This window comes from Botrytis byssoidea (assembly GCF_014898295.1).
Source record: "Botrytis byssoidea strain MUCL 94 chromosome Unknown BBYS_035, whole genome shotgun sequence".
NCBI classification, from domain to species: domain Eukaryota; kingdom Fungi; phylum Ascomycota; class Leotiomycetes; order Helotiales; family Sclerotiniaceae; genus Botrytis; species Botrytis byssoidea.
This window is the reverse complement of record NW_024065876.1, coordinates 127,895-146,104: the sequence shown is the minus strand read 5'-3', so window position 1 is coordinate 146,104 and position 18,210 is coordinate 127,895. Positions and strand designations below refer to the sequence as shown.

The window sequence follows — 18,210 nt, the reverse complement described above, 5'->3', positions numbered from 1 at the left end:
TCCAAACTACAACTCGACACTCATACCCACAATCTACTTGCCATGTATTTCTGACGGGAGGTCGTTCATTAATCAATATCCAGCCCACATTCGAGGGATGCCTATAATCCACTAGTATCAACCGCAGCGACCCCGCAGATATTGACACGAGTGAATTCACGGATGTTAAAATCGAGCACTATAAGACTTACTTGGAATTTCAATATTTTAAGAGGAAATTACCATGCGGGGTATCTTCACTCTCGCTTAAATGCTCGAGCTACTCAAACATGGCATGGAAAGGAATGGTTCACTATTGATTAACCACCCTTATAATACTTTCTTTTTCCTGCTGCAACTTTGCATATATCTTGTATCGTTATACATGGTCCTTCCAAGTTACGTTCGTTTTTACACCAAACTCTGACATTGAGCATCAAGCATCCTTCGTCGTTTGAACTAGATCTGAGACTCACATCTGCCATCATGAAGTGGGCGATTGTCTCAAGTTTAGTGCTCAGCTTGGCTCTTCCTGCCATTTCTTCTCCTGTTCCTGCTGATAATGAACCACACAAGATATATGACGGGAGATATGACTACTCAAAGTCTCAAGCACACCAGGTACGAGGCGCCAACTTAGAAATTGTCTCTTCCATGGAAGAAAGACGGTCGGCATTAGATCTCGGATCTTTCCCCCTAGCCATTCATCTACCACCCAATTCTGTTATGTTCCAGATGTAAGTTACTGTTATGGAGTCTCAATATACAAGCTCCTGTTGATATCAAGTTTCTCAGCGCAGTAAAAGCCACACCTGGCGAGGGAGGAAAAGTAACAGGATTCATCAAGGCGACTTGTGTGGAATGTTTCACCACCGGCAATGCAATCGTTACAACCTCCGGGGTGGAAACGGACGATTTCATCTTAGGAGATATTCTACATTTTCTGACAAACCCCAAGGAAATCATTGTCGACGCACTTGATTTGAGCCTAAGACTTGGGTTCCAAGGAGTCACTGGACATTTCGAGATAGATATTGCCTTCGCTATAGTAGGAACTTACACCGTTCCTATATTCACATCAGAAAGTCTTCTTGGTATACAGGTAAGTATAACCACATATCTATGCTCACACCTTGCTTGTTGACATATTAATGTGGTTCAGCTTAATGATAAAGACTCGATTGGGTTGATATTTGAGATTGAATTAGTGTTTACAGTCACTGCACCGGTGGACGTCATTGCTGAGTTTGAAGTAGAATTCCCAGATGATATTTTTATCATCCTAAGTCCACTCAGTGGAGAGCTTGTAGAGGAGAATCTGTTTGTAACACCAATTCCATCAAACCTCCATGAACACCTTTCTCGTCAAAACCAACAGAACACAGGAAATGGATAAAAGCGAAATCCATACCAGCAAAATTCAAGTCCGGAGCTGGATGCTTCAGTGTAGCTCTCAGATTCAAATTGAAGGCAGGTACCTCTGTGGAAGTCTTCAATTTCGGGTTCAAATTTGAGGCAGGCGCATACATTGACGCTCCTCTATATAAGGCTTGCATTACTTATCAGCCAAACCAATTATGCACACGGAGTTTTACCGAGAATTTCATAATCGACGTTGCTGTCTATGCTGAAGTAGCCAAAGCAATTGACTTTCTAACATGGGCAGCTGGGCCTATTGTGGTATCAACTCTGTACATTGCGCCGTTACCTTCAACGTGCTTTATCAGTACTACCTCAACAACTCAGAATGGTCTTGCATCTTCGACAACAAGCAATTCTATTACTCCAACACCAGAACCTGAGACAACTTTTAGTAAGAGTACATGCAAGATTCCTTCCACGACTATCCCGTCATCCTTGACTACTTCTACAATCTCTTACTTCTCTGCTGAAGAGTCGAGAAGCAGAACAGAACCATACTCGACAAATTCGAGCAATTCTACAATTACGAGGGGGAGTTTATATGGTTCTGATGTCTCGGCCGAAGCGACACGTATACCCAGCGGAGCAAGTTCAGGAACTTCAATGGCAATTTCTGCAAACTCAACCAGTGGCTCCATCTCGCATACCCGCCCCATTCAAACATATGGTGATAAGACCGAATCATCTCCTATCGCTGCGATCAAGATACCTCGCTCCTCCGATTCTACTATCACAAGTGGGGCGCCATTCCCGATGGCTACTACCGACCATACCATCATTGTGCCCATCGAGAGCAAGGAGCATGATGATTTCACATCTAGTTCAAATGATCTTCCAACAATCACTGTTAATTCTAAAAGTACTTACACCATCTACAGCTGTGCAAAGGAAGCCATCTGGTGTCCATCAACCCTGCTCTTTCCACTGGTTCTGACAAAGACCATCGCCGAATCCGCAGCCACCGGCTCCTCATTCAGCTCTCCAATAAGTACCTCTACCATTCGTACAGTTTCAGATCAACCGTCTCCTACCTCTATCTCTCTCCTTCCTCCCGCTCCACTCCCCACCTTTGAATCACCCCAGACCATCAATTCGCATTTTGCCCTCGGCACTGATACCCCACACATCAGCATCACCGACGATGCAACGTTCATCGCTTGCCCCACCCCCATTATCGAACGAATCGAAGCCACCATCATCTATTCAACAATCGGTATCTCCATCGCCGCGTATTCGCCCACCGTCCCCCAGGTCATCAGTGGGAGCACCTGGTACGTACCCGGACAAAGCCTATGGAGTCCCTCAGGACCTACCACCTCAACTGTTGCAACTGGAGGATCCGGAGGACCAGAAGGGCACCTTGGCGTAGCTAATAATACTATTTCTAGAAGAACCGGAACTTGTACAATTGCAGCAGGTCTGAGTCGCACTAGAACGAGAGGACTGGGTCCAGGAAAGATAACAGAGACAGCTTCGGCGACGGGTAGAAGATGATCGATCCACTAGTAGTACTAAGACGACTGTGTCAAGTATTAGCAGAGGTGGTGGTGGATAGGTAGAAAGTATGGTATACTGGAGATGAAATAAAAAGCCATGGCGAAAAAGTCTAGCGAATGTACTGTAGGAAAATCTGGCATTTTCCCTCGTAGTGTTACTACATCGATGAATGTGAATATATCTCAATACTGTTTAGGCAACGAGGGTGTTGGAAAACTTCAATGCCGGAAGTTTGAGCGGAAGGGAGGATGATGGATTTCCATACTCATTGATGTTCAATTTTCAAACAATTCTCACAAAAAATGACACGATTTGCCGCTAATGATAATCTGTGTTGTGTACGTCTAACTGTTTTGCATCCTGCACTTTTCGAAAACTTTTGAATCCGAACTTTCGACATGCTTTTCAGACAGCTCCCCCAGTTGTGCTCCATGTTTTACCTAAGGGAACTAGCGAGTATGGTGTTCCATTGTTAGACATTTCAATAGTCCAAAATACTGAATCGACTTTTTTTGCCGGGTAAAATTGGCCAGATTCGTAGAAAAGGAATCCATCACGAAGAAACATGAGATATCTTTCAAAACACGGTAAATCATTACACCTTCGTCCAATTCCAATTAGTATCGGAAATCTACAATAGTTACACAGAAGTAATGCCATCTAAATTGTGGGATCAAAGTTTTACATAAGAGAAGAAATGAATTATCCTCACCGATTGCTGCGAGAATAAGCCATTTTCGCCCTCTGCGATCTTCGAGTACGTTTTTCAAAGTTCTCACTTCTCAATCTTGCCATAACAGTTTCACATACTGCTCATAAAAACGCCAAACTCCTGTGTATCACCCATCACCTTTATTCAGCCGTTCAAATAGCTTCTGATGGCACCTTGCAGTTTGCTTGCACCCTCCCCAAGGACTTGTGTTAAGTTATCCAAATCATCTCCGGCTGTGACACCAAATTTTCTGACAAAGTCCTTTGCAGCGGTCTCGAGATCACCGTAATCTTCTCCGCCCTCTTCTTCTTCAGGTCTTCCGAAATAAGCGTTGGATGAGATAGATGTGGCACCTTCGAAACCTTGTAGGCGAGTTTTGGCTTCTGATTGTGCGCTCGGATCAAATGACCCTTTGCCGAAGAACTCATCCGACGAGATGCCTTTTTGGCTGCCGAACTTTTGACGAGCGTATTTCTCATCATCATCTGTATAAATGTTAGCCTTAAGGTTTAGGAGGTGGTGACTTTTGAATGTAATCTCTTACCTTCTTTTGTGGCCTTGATAGGCCCAACTGAGCCAAAACCGCCCATCTTCTTCTGTGCAGTAGCTGCAGGTTTTGAGCCTCCAATCTGTCCAAATCCAAGTCTTCCCATTCCCATTCCGAGTCTTTCAACCTCACCATTTGACCGTTCTCTGCTGTGACCAGAGCCGTATCCTGCCCTTCCTGGGCTCACCGGTGTTGGTGCGGCAATGCTCGAAAGATCAGCTGCCTTTGCGGTTGACTTCTTTGTCGCAGCTTCTTCGGCCTCAGGGTCATAGCCTAATTTCTCGATTCTCTCGGCTTCTTCCTTTGCCTTACGCTCGGCGGCATCAAAATCAATTACATCGCCAGTAACCTTCTTCGCACCCAGCTTGGTTTTCTTTGCGCCGAGGACATTTGCTTTTCTTGGTCCGGTCCCTGTTGTAGCGCTTTTCCGCAACGCAGCAGACGATGTAATACGGCTAGCCGTAGGCGCTGCAGCTGTCCCTTCTGTTTTTCCTAGTGGTGATGTTGCTCTTGCGATTCCGTTACCAGCGGCATTGGCACCGGCATTGAGGAATGGGGAAGGTGTTCGTCCAACAACAGGTGGTGTGGCAGTTCGAGAGATTGGGGGTGTTGGTCGCTTGATCGAAGGCTTATCCCAAGAGGAAAAGAAGTCATCCTCAGGTTCGCCGGCAGGTGTAGAAGTTCCGTCAGCGGCATCAGTCGCCGCATCGGTGATAACGACTTCGTTGGGGTATCTGTACATCAATCAGCATTGACATCTCACATCCTCAGAAAATGACATACTCTGCAGCATCCTTGGCAGCACGTCTCTTCAGCTCTTCCTTGTATTTCGTGGCCGCGTTCGACTGGTATTTAGTTTTGGGGTCCTTGCTATTGAGTGCTGCAGTACCTCCATTTGATTGAAAGTATTTCGTGGCAGATTCGTTACCACCAACTTTCATAACCCGAAGCTGATCCCATTGCCATTCTGGTCACAATGTTAGCCCCGAGACCTTTCCAAGGTCGTGCCCTATACGTACGATCAAGGTTTGTCGATCGCACAAAGGAGATGTGAACACCCAAGTTGCGATGATTCGATGAGCAATCAAGGCAGAGGTAGATTCCAAAAGGCACAGACGTCCATGTCGGGTTCTTTGCCCCACAATCAAAACAAATCTATTGCGCGAAAGCATATCAGCACATGCATCATGATTGCATTTATCCAGAGAAGATTTGTCTTGCGTACCCTGTTTGCTGGCTTTGTCTTTAACTTCTCGAAGAGCTTCTGGGATTGCGCCTTCGAAGCAAGAGCTGCCATGTTAGATAGCTTTCTAGTATGTGTAGATGTTATTATCTCTGACGGGAATTCGTTGGAGTTGCGTAGAAATAAAAGACCCCTTTTTGTGATCGGATTCAAATTATTGTTGTAGTCGAGGGATGGCCAGATTGCCATGGCGTTCGCACGTCAATTGAGGTTCAAATCCACTAAGCTTAATTTGGTAAAGCGGTGTGAGGTCAGTTTACAGGCATAGATTAGGTAATGACAGGGTATCACAAGCTTGAAACTCTAGATGATATAGAAATTTGAAGGGATTTAAAATTGGTTTTAACCACCACCTCATTCCAGCCCAGTAACGTTCGAATGTCTCAGTTTGGATCGGATATTCAAATCATTGTTAATTAACCCCTCATAATCCACCCAACTCTTCCCAGTTGTTTATAAGGTAAACGTCAAACACCACCTCATCCCGGCCCAGCAATGTTCTCGATGTCCCAGTTTGAAGCGGATATTCATATCATCGCCAAGTGACCCCCAAGAATTTGCCTTTCCCTGGCCCATTATTCGTTGAATTTTCGTTTTCAAGATAAATTCTTTGATGCCCTTTCACGTCCAAGAATAAGTACTTGTATACAAATTTGCTCTCAGACGGTCGCTTGACCATATGTAGGTTCACCACACCTTGATTGAGCGGACCCTCGACGTTGAAATGCATAACCAGATGTTCCACCCCTCTACGATCCTTCGAAATATTGGATCTTAATGAAAGTTAGTACAATTCGGGCACAGATGTAGTATAGGATACATACGCAATAGGCCCAGCTCTTGCCCATTTGCTCGCTGTTGGCTCGCCATATGCTCTTATCTTCTTTCCATCGCCCAGTATTTCTATACATCGCGGGTCCTTCTTGACTTGATCGGCGGCCCTGTTGAATTGGTTGGTTTTACTCTCGGGCGCAAATACTTCTGTGTAGAGAAGATAGATGACGCCTCCCTGCATTGAATGTCAGCGGTGAAGTATGTGAAAACATTGCGATTTACATACCGTCAATACTGTGCCGACAAGGACAGTACCAAGATTGAACGTTTGTTGCGTAGTTCTGGCAACCTTTTCCCGCCGCGACAAGTCACGCCAAGGAACTCTGCCATCGTCGTTGAAGGTAGTGACGGCCTTTCTTTTTGGTTGCGACGAGGCACTTGTGGTACCTAAACCTGTATGTGTTGCGTAGAGTCGTGACAGGAAGAATGGACGCAAAGATGAAGGGAGACCGAGCAGAGATGCTGCTCTAATTGAAGGAAGCATGGTTGGTTTGTGTTGGTTGAGCAATTAATATGAAAAAAAAACAACAACCTTGTGCAGAGTTAGTGTTGTTATTGGGAAGAAAAAATGAATCGCAGAAGTTGAGAATTGAAAGGTGTGTGTATACCTACGAAGTGTAAATTATTTTGAAGCTTCGAGCTATTGTGGGGTAGTTGCGATCAGGGATTAGCATAAATGGAATGGGGATTATATGATGATAGTTGTAACATCCTTGCGGTACAGAATCTGGCCTACAACGTTCGGATACAATCATTAGATATTCAGAGAGGAATGTTATCATCTAAATGCTAATATTATAGAGTCTTTTTGAGATAAATAATAATAAAATTCAACTTTCTAATGTAGATCGCTAGTTTTCAATGAATCTTATATAATTATATTATCGCATAATCGTATAATCGCTTTGAAACTAGATATTTAATTAACTTATAGATTTGAATGATTTCAAAAGTAATTGTTGTCTTATTATTATTTTCATTTTTAATCTTTCTGATTTTTTTTTTTCATTTTTTTAGATTCTTAGATTTTCAAAAAAAAAATTCACTTTAATTTTTACCCCTTGACTTTCTATAGATTGTCTTTAAAAATTTATAAAAAAAGTTCAGGTTTTCTAATTGTTTTAATTTTGATATTTCACAGATTTTCTATTATCAAATAATTCTATAAACTAAATCAAATATCTAGATTATAGTTATATAATCTATATTATATATTAAAAAGTTGAATTTCGTTGATATTTATTTCAAAAGAATATTATAAACATCTTAAACTCGGTCTTATATAGTAATTCAATCTAATATACTCTGTTTATAAGATTTATAGAACTATATAGACTTATTAAATAATTTCAGAGGTTTTGAATTGTTTTCCCTCCTTAAATTCTCGCGTAAGATTAATATCTTATTTAAAAGCATTGTATACTGATGTTACACCTAGATAGTTGAACTCTTCTGACTTGGCCGTTTAAGATGTATGTGATGAATCCATTATCAAATTCTATAGCTAGTATAAGTTAACATCTCTATATATAATAGCTGGGGACACTGGCTCACGTTTAATATCTGCAATCTGGCTTAACACAATCATCTCCCGCGTCCCAACAATGTGTAGACCCCCAGGTGAAAAACCAGGATCTGCTGTAACATCCTGCCTTATCATGCCATCCTTGATCGATCTCTTTTTGCGTGATGCATGGGCGAGTCTTTGGGTATGGGCATGGACGTGGTGTAACCTTGGGCTTTACTTTTGGTTTATTTTTTTGCCAGGGCCAGGGTTTCTGAACCACATTGATTATTCTGTAGGATTCTTTGGCCTCATCGCGTTTGGTCTTCGTGGGGGAGGGAGAGGAGGAGAGTACGACGAATGGTGGGGGGATTTCGGCAGTGGTCATGTTGAATGGGACCAGATCTCCGTCTCGAGTAGAGGTTTCTGGAATCACCACTGCGGTGTTCGGGGTGAAGAAGGTGATGAGAGCGAGGACACATGCTTTTGAAATCTTCATCTTGACAACGTATTCATGAAGATTTATGTGAATCAAGTTGTGTAGGTTTTGTGCGTTCGACTTGTATGTCGAGGGTTTTGTTTGTGAAGTGTGAAGTGTGAAGTGTAAAGTGAAGAACAAAAATTCTATGGAGTGAAGAAATTGAGAAGAAAGGTACTAAGTAAGCAATGTTGGACTATTTTTTGCACTTCGTAATAAAAATTTGCCCTCTGATCATTGAGCTCACGCAACCGTCTTCGATCAGCGTGTTAGAAATTGACAAAGAACATATATCTGTCATATTCGTCAAAAGAATTTGCTAAATAGTGCCACGCGAGGCCAACTTCAAGAAGCAGATCATTGCACTAGACTCGCTTAAACTGATTAGGGGCACGTCAATGACAGATGGTTGAACTTTGACGCGAAGCCAATGAGAGTGACTGAAACTTCAGGCTAGGAAATTTCAGCGAGCAAGTTGTCATTATGTCATATTTCAACTTCACGCGCCATGATCGTCATTGATAGTTGATCTAAGATCATATTGTGAGGTAGAAGTAATCTCATTTCTATCCCTCTAGTACTAGCTTGACATTGTTTCTTGGAATATGTTTCGATTTTCTCTCAAATCCATATGCAGACTTTGTAATCCTTATTTAACAATCGAACTTTGTTTCCTTTTCTTCGGAGCATTATATTTGACCCCCCTCCAGACCCTAAATGTAAGGTTACTGCAACTGAATATTGAGCGATCGACTTAAAATAACTGAAGACTACCAACGAACGGAGTTGTGTGAGAAAACTTTCAAGACCTTTACTTGCTCCACGCAAAACCCAAAAAGGAAATTCACAAGAATGAAACATCCAAGAGGTAACCGGAGTAAAGGGTCTCAACTCCTGTGATTGGACATACTACCATTCTTTATTGCGACAAACATGTATGAAATTTATTGAATTAACGAACAAGGAACTTGAATGCTCAGAATACAGTCGAATATCGGGAGAAGTAACACAAAGCAATATTTTTTTCAAAGACGACTTGCTTAGAATTTAGAATGAATGTGTTAACAATTTTAACAAATTCGCAGTATGGACTCGCGAACAGAAGGAACTAATAACCGAATGAGGTTGTATTGGCGTGGAGGAGACGGCATGAAAAAATCAAACTCAGCTCCGATTATAAATACGCCGGGCGCGATAATAGCTCATAGTTCTCAGGTAGAGAAATCCGTAGCCTAGATCAAAGAGTACGTCGCGTACGGTAGCATGGATAAATACTTGCTGGATTGGTTCCAGAGAGAAAGAGATGCTGATGGGTGGTGTGGGTAGAACCAGAAATCACCAAGATGAAAGGATCACAAAGCAAAGGAAAGGTGGCGGACAAAGAAAAAGAAGAAGAACAAGGGCATATGAAATAAATGCATAGAATGTGAGTCAGATCCAGAGACTCCTTAAAGCTATACTGTATTAATTACCTACTTTGTCTGGTTGTATTCTTGTCATATTTCATAGACATATTCGGGAAAATGTGGGATTTTAAGAGACAGATTCATTTGCCAGCACATGGGTGATACATGTCCTTTAGGAGCTCATATTCTCCGAGGATAATAAAGATACCTTCTTGTAGATCCATGGCTTTTATGACCTGGATGATAATATCACATTCGTAAGGAACAGTATACCTCAACACTTGACCGACGCGCTGGTTCAAGTGATTTTACCTACATGTGCGATTCACAATCAACATCAAGGTAGTATAAAGTCAGGACACTATACATATTGATGTAGTTTACAAGAAGCAATGCGAGTGCGGGCTTTACAAATTTACTTTGAGAGTATCCAGATCCCCACCATCCTTTCCAGTACAATTTTTACTTTGCTAACAATTTTGAATTATCTTTTATTTTCAAAGCGTTTCCAATCTTCAAGGTGTCGTACCCTTTTTATACACAAATCTGACCTAAGTTATTCGTGGCTGATGCTAAGGGCGTCAAGAGGAGCTCATTTTTCTAAAAGAAATTAAATTTTTGCATCTAAAATTATGTAAGGAAAATGCCGAATATACCTTGCTACACCCCTTGTGCTATATTATCCCCCGCGGTTGTAATCCGCCGATCCCTCCTATGCGTGAAATATTCTGGGGACGGATTCGGACCATAGTTCAAATAGATATGTAAGAGGTAATCGAGACTGTCTCCCCTTAATCTCGACTCGAAGATACATGGCACTGAATATCTATGACATATCGGATAAACGAAATGAGCGGCAGATTTATCGGACATGATGTGAAAATGTGGAACCCTCCGTCCATCTCGTCGGTCTTCAAATTGTGGGTATCTGTGCGTTTGGAGACTACCATGATTGTTCTCTGGTGGAGCCTGATTAGGTCGGTCTCCATCGCGTATTGAGATATAATGCTCCCTTACCGCCAGTGGCTTGGCAGCAAGGCCTCTTCCTGTGTGTGTAAATATTGGTATCACAACACAATGGTCGCGATATTTTTGAAGGATAATGTATTTACGTTCTTTCGAGAATACGGGTCCAAAGACTGTGTCCGTTCGGTATCTATCATGTTGCTCCGGGATTGTTCTGGCAAAGTCGGGGTAGTGTTCTGCTGCACATATTACATCCCCGTGATGGTAAGCCTCTGCGAAATGCACCGATCCGTACCGTTCCATCCTTTTGTATGGTGCCGTTTGCATTATTGCTTCGTTATACAATGGGGGTGGTTTACATTCGGGTTGTTTGTCTCCCGCGGCTTCATAAAGCTTCTTATCAAGCTTTGGCTTCTCTACTTCGTCTACTATAATGGTGCCAGGAACTGGGTCGTACCAAAATGGGCTATCTAGCATTGCTTTCCCATGTTCCCAAGGCTCATGAGGAAACCGAGGAAGCTCATGACCTTCATATGGAAGTTCCATCCTAGGATTAGGCGAAGGAACAAGCTGCCAAGGGGGTGGCAAAGGTGCTGTTGCGATTACTCCAGGTTGGCCAGAGGGCGGTACTGATGAAACAGGACTTGCCCCCAATGGTACCCCTGGTTGGAAGACGGGCGCTGCTCCTTTTAGCGGAACCGGTTGACCTCGGCCCTGTGTCGGCATGATCACGGACGGGGTCAGGGCTCCAGCTGCAGGCCTATGTGCTAATGGCACATTACCCGAAACTGTTCCAGCATGGCCACCGCCCCGAACTGGCTCATTACCTCTACCCTTTGGAGGAGCCACTGAGCCTCTCGCTGTCCCGCTAGTTGTACGAGTTAGCCCACCGCCTCTCCCAGAGGCATTACGATTCAATCCTAACTCATTACCCCTCGCAGAGCCACCGCGACCCCAAGCTGCTGGTGAGCCTCCCTGTGTGCCTCCTTGGTGAGCCATTCTTGATTAATTTAACTTTTATTGCAAACAAGTATTATTAGGAATAGGGTTGACATAACTGCTGGTCTGTGATAGAATATCATTTTGATAGAGCATGGCAGTGAACAAATAATGGGCCAGAATTCTTTGTCGCAACATTTCCGTTTTCGGCTTTCGGTACGGCGTAGATTGTCTTCAGTGAATAAAGACAATATGTATTGGCCTAAGAGACGGCCGTATGATCCAGGATTTTGACATAGCAAGTCAAAGATTATTTATACTTAAAGAATGTAGTTTCAACGAACTTCTCGAAAAAATTATAAACATATTACAACATTATCAATAAGTTTTTCAATTTGTTAGACCAGCCCCGACTTAGAAAGGATTAGGTTGCAGCCATTCGAAATTGTTCGACCTGCTTCCATCACAAATCAAAAAAATGGTTCGGGTTATACAATCCGATCAAACTGTTTCGTGGTGGGGATCGTGGTTTCAAAGCTCCAAAGCACCACCGATCGCACCACGGGTCTCAACTAGTGATGACGTGGAGTTTCTACGTAGACAAATTAGGAGTCTCGAACGGATTATCCGTGAAAGTATTCATTACACCACTCAGCGTGAAGATCCAGATATTTCAGTGGCAAGGCAGACAATAGAACAGTTGAAACAGGAAATAAATGACGAAAGAGAGCGAACGGAGCGACTTAAGGTCGACCTCGGAGTCGAAAGAGAAACACATAAGGATACTAGGCAAATTATCGCCGAGCTAAGAACTGAAGCCGCCGCTGAGAAGCAAAACTTGGCTGAATTGAGAAATGAGAATAAGAACCTTCAACGAGAAATTGACGATCTCAGAAGAAAGGAACGAGGTGAAAAGAGAAGAAGTGCAAATAACGATGACAATGACGACGAACGCAACAGTCCCAGTAAGCAAAATAGCTGTTCTCCCCTTCTAGCAAACCTTGGGCTAATAAATGTGGAATAGGGGCGAAATCTTCGACAGACTTGATTCATGTGAATCTTGAAGGTCGAGAATTACCAGCAATTGTGCTCACCGAAGAGTTGACAGAACGTTGGAACGATGTACTACAAAAACATTGGGAATATACGACATGGGTGAATAAGCTTGTGACTTTGAAGGAGAAAGATGAAGATCTACGGACCGAGATATGGCAGTCGGCTTTCGGCCCAGAAAAGGCCGCGAATCTTCTCGAAGAAAACCTGGCAATAGTAGATGCCATCAAGTCTCGGCGCGATACACTTCTTGTGTCAATGCAATCTAACACAGAGTATTTATTCGAAGACATGCGGAAAAATTTGAGGAAATATGACCTTTATCAAGAAGGAGACCTGTTCTGGAGAAGAGTAACGGGTTCATTCGGCGAGACAGATACATGGCTGGATCCACCGATACTGGGCAACGAGGAAGCATTGATTGTATTAAAAGACTGGAATAGAACATGGAGACAAGCGACTGAGGGGTACACTGAGAGTGAATGGGAAGAATGGGAAAGGGAACAGGAAGGGAGACAGGAAGGAGGAGAGGAAGGAGGAGAAGAGGAGGAAGAGGAAGATTACCTGGCTGGTTCTTTCACATAATCAACTGCGCATGCATGTTTAACGCGATTCGTTTCACACAGAAAAGTGCCATCGATGACGTTTTAAGAGCCTGCAGTATGTATGGATAGGATAGGGCGCTGTCATATCATCGAGAGGTCGAACCCAAATGTCACATACGACAAGAACAAAATTGCGAGATGTGGGACCAGTGCTCACGTGATTTCCCCAGGTAATGCTAATCTACAGGCCCATCTGAGGCAGATTAAAAAGGTAAAATCAAGTCAAGAAAAGCATAGAATGGGAGGGGAGGCACTTTTATTCATACGGGTATCTCAGAATACTCAAAGACCCTTGCCATCAGAAGATTGACATGGTCATGCTAGTAAGGATATCCTTCCGTGAAAAAGAACCTAATTCCAACTTCGAGTGGCGCTCATTAAGCACTGTTACCCTTTCAGAGATCTACCTCGTTCTCTAGCATTCAAATATATGTGCTATTGTACTGAGTAACTGTGAGAAAGAAAGTGTCTATTGATTTCACTGTGCCCATTATTTTCTACTGATCGGCATACATTAAAATTTCTTTATTGCATTCTTTCTACTTCTCTGGGTATCTCGCTGTAATACAATCATTATCTGAATGACAATCTACGCCATTCTCCTGCTAAAACTTTGCAGGTATCTGGCAATCCATTTCGCCTCTTCTTACTCTCACCTTCCCATTAAAACATAAAAGAAAATAAACGAAAATTAAACCATGCCTCAAATCTGCAGGTATCTGATCAAAATAGTTCGTCCCAATCCCACTCGTCTATCCACATGCCCAAAAGAAGCTTCTGGGCCACAAAAAAAGAACATAATATCTACGCACCCCTTCTCGCAAATTCGCTACTCTCACTCTGTCTTGACTTCTTTCCAAATCGACTCTTCTCATGGAATTCACGTCCCTTTTGTCTGCGACCAACGCAGAAAATGCCTACCCATGCAATAGTCGCAACAGCAATAACAGCTGTAGCAGCCCATGTCAGGATGAGATACTTCTGTCCCTTATATGCGTACACTCCAATATCATTTCCAAATTTATTGATAATTTCTGCAGCTTTGTTTTGGAGAACAGTGACGATGACTGAGGATATAGTAAGAGCCAGGAGGGACAGTGATGCTAAGCCCGAGTTCAGGAAGGAGAAGAGACGGCCTGTTATAAAGATTGCGGCAAGCGAAGTTAATATTGCTAGGCCAGCGGCTGCAACGCCGATGCAGTAGAATACAAAGGTAGCGTTCATAGCTGTGGAGAGTGTGTCGAGACCATCTTGAATAGCAGAGGGCCAGCCTATGTCGCTAAGATTCAGATGAAGGGGGCCGATAGATAATTGTTCAGAGATTATGGAACTAATTTCGAAGTGATCTGTGAGAAAATATGAGCAATCTGAGTGACAGAAAGATTTGGAAAGCAATAGTACTTACACATGGCAGTTTGATTCGTGCAAGAGCTTACGTTAAATCCTGCCCCCTTGGAAGTTGCATTTGGCGTATAATATCCCTGGCACATGTCCATCAAATGAAGTGAGTACCATTCTTCGATACCCAAAGTTTCTGCAAGCTTATCTGCAATCTCGTTTTCAAGATCGCCGAATGCGTTTGCAATGTCATCGCCAATTCCAGGTTCACGGGGTATCAAGCTGCTAAGACTACTAACGATTCCTCCTGGGGATAGAGAGGTGGGTGTGGAACCAGAACCACTGGTTGTTGTGGGTATGAGATCTTGTCCAATTCCGGAGGTATTGAGCTGGAGAGTATGTAATTAGAGCGGTCTCTTTGCAATTGGGGACTCATGAACATACTGTCACAATGTGGTAGTCCTCCATGAAACCAGGCTTATTGCCTGCGAAAAGACACAACATGCCAAGCACGAATGTCACGATGGAACAAGCCAACGGAATGGCAGCTAGTGGCTGCATCTTGGAAAGTGATTGATTGGAATATTTGATGTGTGATAATTTTTGATGGATGGATGCTACCCAGGTGGTGTGTATATATGAATGAACGAGTACTTATCTGCTCTTTAGGAGATCAACAGTTGAAAGAAACAGGAAATGATGAGCAATTCAATCATCGGCCATTCAATGATTGTTTGAATAGCGACTCTTGAATCATTCATATAAGAAATTAATTGACCATGGCATGACACGAAACACAACTCTCCTTCTCTTCTTACCTTGTCAAATTCACTCCAAGCACCCAATAAATCAATTCACAAAGCGGATAAAGAAGACCAGGAACAGATCTTGAGATCCTGATTTTACCTTTGTTGTCCTCCATTCCGTATGACCAAGACTTCCAATCCTGAAAACGGTGTCAAAGAATTCATCCCAGCAAGTCTGGTTGGCAATCTGGAGGTTGAAGCTATATTCAAATACGTCATGGGTATAATTGAAATTTGAGTTGTACCTATGGTCGGTGTCGGTCAAGACAAGAATGCTTGGAATACGCACCCGACACCATACTGCCCCCCCCTACCCCCTGTCCCTAGTATTGACCACGTCAATTGATGAAGCTCATGAACCAATCAAATAGCTTACCTAATTACGCATCGATAAAACATCGGGGGTTAATCCCTTGGGTGCTTATCTAAAACTCATTCCCAGCCATTCAAGCTTCATTCTTCGACCACTTATGCAACCTTACGCAGTACGATGTATAAAGAAGTCAGGCATTATTGATTGACTGCCGGGCACCTGCAATGACGACCCTGAAAAAACAAGCAGGTTCTATTCGGAAATTATTTTGGAGCGATGGGCCACCTAAGAACCTATGCCTTCACTTTTCGCTTCAAGATAACAAACATACATTATCTGGCGTTCTCGATAAGCGCCTCTGTGCTATTGTTGCGATCCAATTAATCCAGACCACAGAGAGCAGGGAATCAAAACACAAAACTAATGAGCGCCCAAACGCTCTCTACCATGCTTCCCACATTTGTGCACCCATTGAAATCAAGCGATTGAATAATTCTTCCCGTAATGCGATGGCGGTAAGTTGTTTTCGGTCCCCAGCTTTGCCGATGACAAGAAGTCCATCCGCAATTTCTCGCGATGTAGCCCATCCTACTACAAGCTTACTTTTCCAGCCTAGCCCACCAACCTTCTTTATCTCCTGTTGTTGCTGTGTCAGCTTATATCTTTCAACGTGTACAGGCATGTATATCGATGGAACTTACCATAATGTCAGCTATCGCTATGGAGAAGACAGGATCAATGTCCTCTTTCTCCGTCGTCCAGCTCAAAGCCGGGGTTGTTGCGGTGGCTGTGAAATATGCATGTCCTTTTCGACCCTTGTATCTAGAGGGAAAGCGTATAGGGCCCGCCGGATCGTCCGTCCCATCCTTCAAAACACCAAGACGATTTTTCGCGTGTTCTGCTCCAGCCGCAGCTTTCAGTCTATCCGTTCCTAGGGCAGTCTCGACACCACCTTTAGTAACACTTTTAAAGGCCGCCAACAGACGGTGGCCTTTCTTCTTGGGTTTTGACTGATCTATACTGGTTGTGGTCGCATGCATGTCGGGATTGATGGCATCAGCCATTTCTGCCTCGGATACACCTTCTGAATAAATTAGTATGTTTCTTTTTATGGAGTGTCGTCTACTTACCAAGGTGATCGAGATCCTCTCCTGCTGTAGCATGCGCGACGTCAGGTGGCGGTAGAGACGAAGACGGAGGTGGTGGAATGGGAGCTTTATTCGCTTCACCAATTCGCAATAATGTGATTGTAAGTTGGGCATTTGTTGGGACACCTTTCAGCAAAGTGTTTCTAATCTCCAACAATTTTTGCCAATTCGGGAATTCGCGATTCAAGTATGAAAGCCCTCTCCAAATCAATGGATCTCCAAAAAATCCGAACCCGATGAAAAGCCCATTCAGTTTCATAAACACATAGGTACTAGTAAACATAGAGATGAGGAGTAAAGGCGCAAGACAGCCAGCGAGCTTAAGTCGAGGTTTGTCATGAGGGAATGGTGCTGTTGGAGATAATGCATTTGCAAATCTTTCCCATCCATCAGATATGTCAGCAATGGCATGCATGACAGGTCGGGTTTTTGACCATATTGCTGCAGACATTGGCTCCTTTGTTTTATCATGTAGGCTATTTGTTTGATCCCCTGCACTGCTTCCCTTTGCATCTGCGGCATGGACTGCAAGGTTTGTTAGGTCTGGTGTTGCATCTTCGAGGGCACTGGGCGCCGCCTCATCACCAGATGGATCTCCCTGAGGGTGTTTCCCTGCTGTACTACTAATTGCAATGGAGGTAAAGCTGTTCACGAAGTTGCTAGCTTCTTTCTCAACCGCCTCTCCTCGATACTTTTCGGGCGCTCCAGTCAAGCTAGTGTCGTTACCCAGCACGCCTGCGGTCGGCTTCTTAATTCCTCCTGTTGAGCTGTCAATAAGTGCCGGTGGTGCTGGAGGAAAGCAGTATTCTCTTGCTGGCGGCCACGCTATAAGCACGATCAAAAAGCCAACAATCGTCGGCACTAGGAAGTCTATAAGCCAAGCCAGGAAGTAGACTGATGCAAAAGCAATTGTTCGATCTCTTTCTCTCCACGACCTTAACCTTGCAATATGTTTCCAAAAGGTCACAAGCCCGACTATCACTGTCATATACAACCGCTCTACATTTGCCCTCAACTTATCTGGTGAGAATTCCTCTTCATCCGCAATATTTAAGTCCAGGCCTCCAAGTGGTGGCTCTGGCAACGATTTGACATGATACATCTGCTTGTTGAATCGTCGAACTAAAGTCCATAACTCTTCGTTTGGTAGACCTCCGACCAGAGGGGTGGGAACATCGTCAGGATGATCATTCCAGCCCAAATCTCGCACTTCAACATTTCCATGATCTAGTTGTGCTGCACCTTTCTCTTCGTGATCTGCGACTGCCAGGGCATAGCTATCAGTAGGTATGTCTTCTTCGTGAGCTTCGACTCTTATAGGCAGATTGTGAATTGGTTGCGCGCGTCCACGATAGGGATCTGTTGGTACAGCATGGGGGTCGTTGAGACTTGGAATGTCGTGAGAATTACGTGTGTCCAT

At 43.5% G+C, this 18,210-nt stretch overlaps 8 protein-coding genes across 8 annotated transcripts; 2 read left to right on the top strand and 6 right to left on the bottom strand.

Moving 5' to 3' along the window:
* Positions 1 to 465: 465 nt before the first annotated feature.
* Positions 466 to 2,895, top strand: EAE97_011264 (uncharacterized protein; the record flags this gene model as incomplete). The annotated part of the gene is made up of 4 exons (XM_038881779.1): positions 466 to 716; positions 775 to 1,081; positions 1,142 to 1,299; positions 1,365 to 2,895. 4 exons carry the CDS (start codon positions 466 to 468, stop codon positions 2,893 to 2,895), a joined length of 2,247 nt encoding a protein of 748 aa, XP_038727357.1.
* An 859-nt stretch (positions 2,896 to 3,754) lies between these two features.
* Positions 3,755 to 5,454, bottom strand: EAE97_011263 (uncharacterized protein; the record flags this gene model as incomplete). The annotated part of the gene is made up of 5 exons (XM_038881778.1): positions 3,755 to 4,095; positions 4,155 to 4,891; positions 4,941 to 5,124; positions 5,177 to 5,312; positions 5,383 to 5,454. 5 exons carry the CDS (start codon positions 5,452 to 5,454, stop codon positions 3,755 to 3,757), a joined length of 1,470 nt encoding a protein of 489 aa, XP_038727356.1.
* A 478-nt stretch (positions 5,455 to 5,932) lies between these two features.
* EAE97_011262 (uncharacterized protein) lies at positions 5,933 to 6,718 on the bottom strand (the record flags this gene model as incomplete). Its single annotated transcript, XM_038881777.1, has 3 exons — positions 5,933 to 6,173; positions 6,225 to 6,409; positions 6,461 to 6,718. The coding sequence occupies 3 exons, from the start codon at positions 6,716 to 6,718 to the stop codon at positions 5,933 to 5,935; spliced, it is 684 nt and encodes a 227-aa protein (XP_038727355.1).
* A 1,072-nt stretch (positions 6,719 to 7,790) lies between these two features.
* EAE97_011261 (uncharacterized protein) lies at positions 7,791 to 8,237 on the bottom strand (the record flags this gene model as incomplete). Its single annotated transcript, XM_038881776.1, has 1 exon — positions 7,791 to 8,237. The coding sequence occupies one exon, from the start codon at positions 8,235 to 8,237 to the stop codon at positions 7,791 to 7,793; it is 447 nt and encodes a 148-aa protein (XP_038727354.1).
* Positions 8,238 to 10,282: 2,045 nt separating this feature from the next.
* EAE97_011260 (uncharacterized protein) lies at positions 10,283 to 11,587 on the bottom strand (the record flags this gene model as incomplete). The annotated part of the gene is made up of 1 exon (XM_038881775.1): positions 10,283 to 11,587. One exon carries the CDS (start codon positions 11,585 to 11,587, stop codon positions 10,283 to 10,285), a length of 1,305 nt encoding a protein of 434 aa, XP_038727353.1.
* Positions 11,588 to 12,005: 418 nt separating this feature from the next.
* On the top strand, positions 12,006 to 13,392 carry EAE97_011259 (uncharacterized protein; the record flags this gene model as incomplete). Its single annotated transcript, XM_038881774.1, has 3 exons — positions 12,006 to 12,492; positions 12,552 to 13,058; positions 13,373 to 13,392. The coding sequence occupies 3 exons, from the start codon at positions 12,006 to 12,008 to the stop codon at positions 13,390 to 13,392; spliced, it is 1,014 nt and encodes a 337-aa protein (XP_038727352.1).
* Positions 13,393 to 13,989: 597 nt separating this feature from the next.
* On the bottom strand, positions 13,990 to 15,084 carry EAE97_011258 (uncharacterized protein; the record flags this gene model as incomplete). The annotated part of the gene is made up of 3 exons (XM_038881773.1): positions 13,990 to 14,531; positions 14,591 to 14,912; positions 14,968 to 15,084. The coding sequence occupies 3 exons, from the start codon at positions 15,082 to 15,084 to the stop codon at positions 13,990 to 13,992; spliced, it is 981 nt and encodes a 326-aa protein (XP_038727351.1).
* A 1,000-nt stretch (positions 15,085 to 16,084) lies between these two features.
* EAE97_011257 (uncharacterized protein) lies at positions 16,085 to 18,210 on the bottom strand (the record flags this gene model as incomplete). Its single annotated transcript, XM_038881772.1, has 3 exons — positions 16,085 to 16,279; positions 16,344 to 16,723; positions 16,773 to 18,210. The coding sequence occupies 3 exons, from the start codon at positions 18,208 to 18,210 to the stop codon at positions 16,085 to 16,087; spliced, it is 2,013 nt and encodes a 670-aa protein (XP_038727350.1).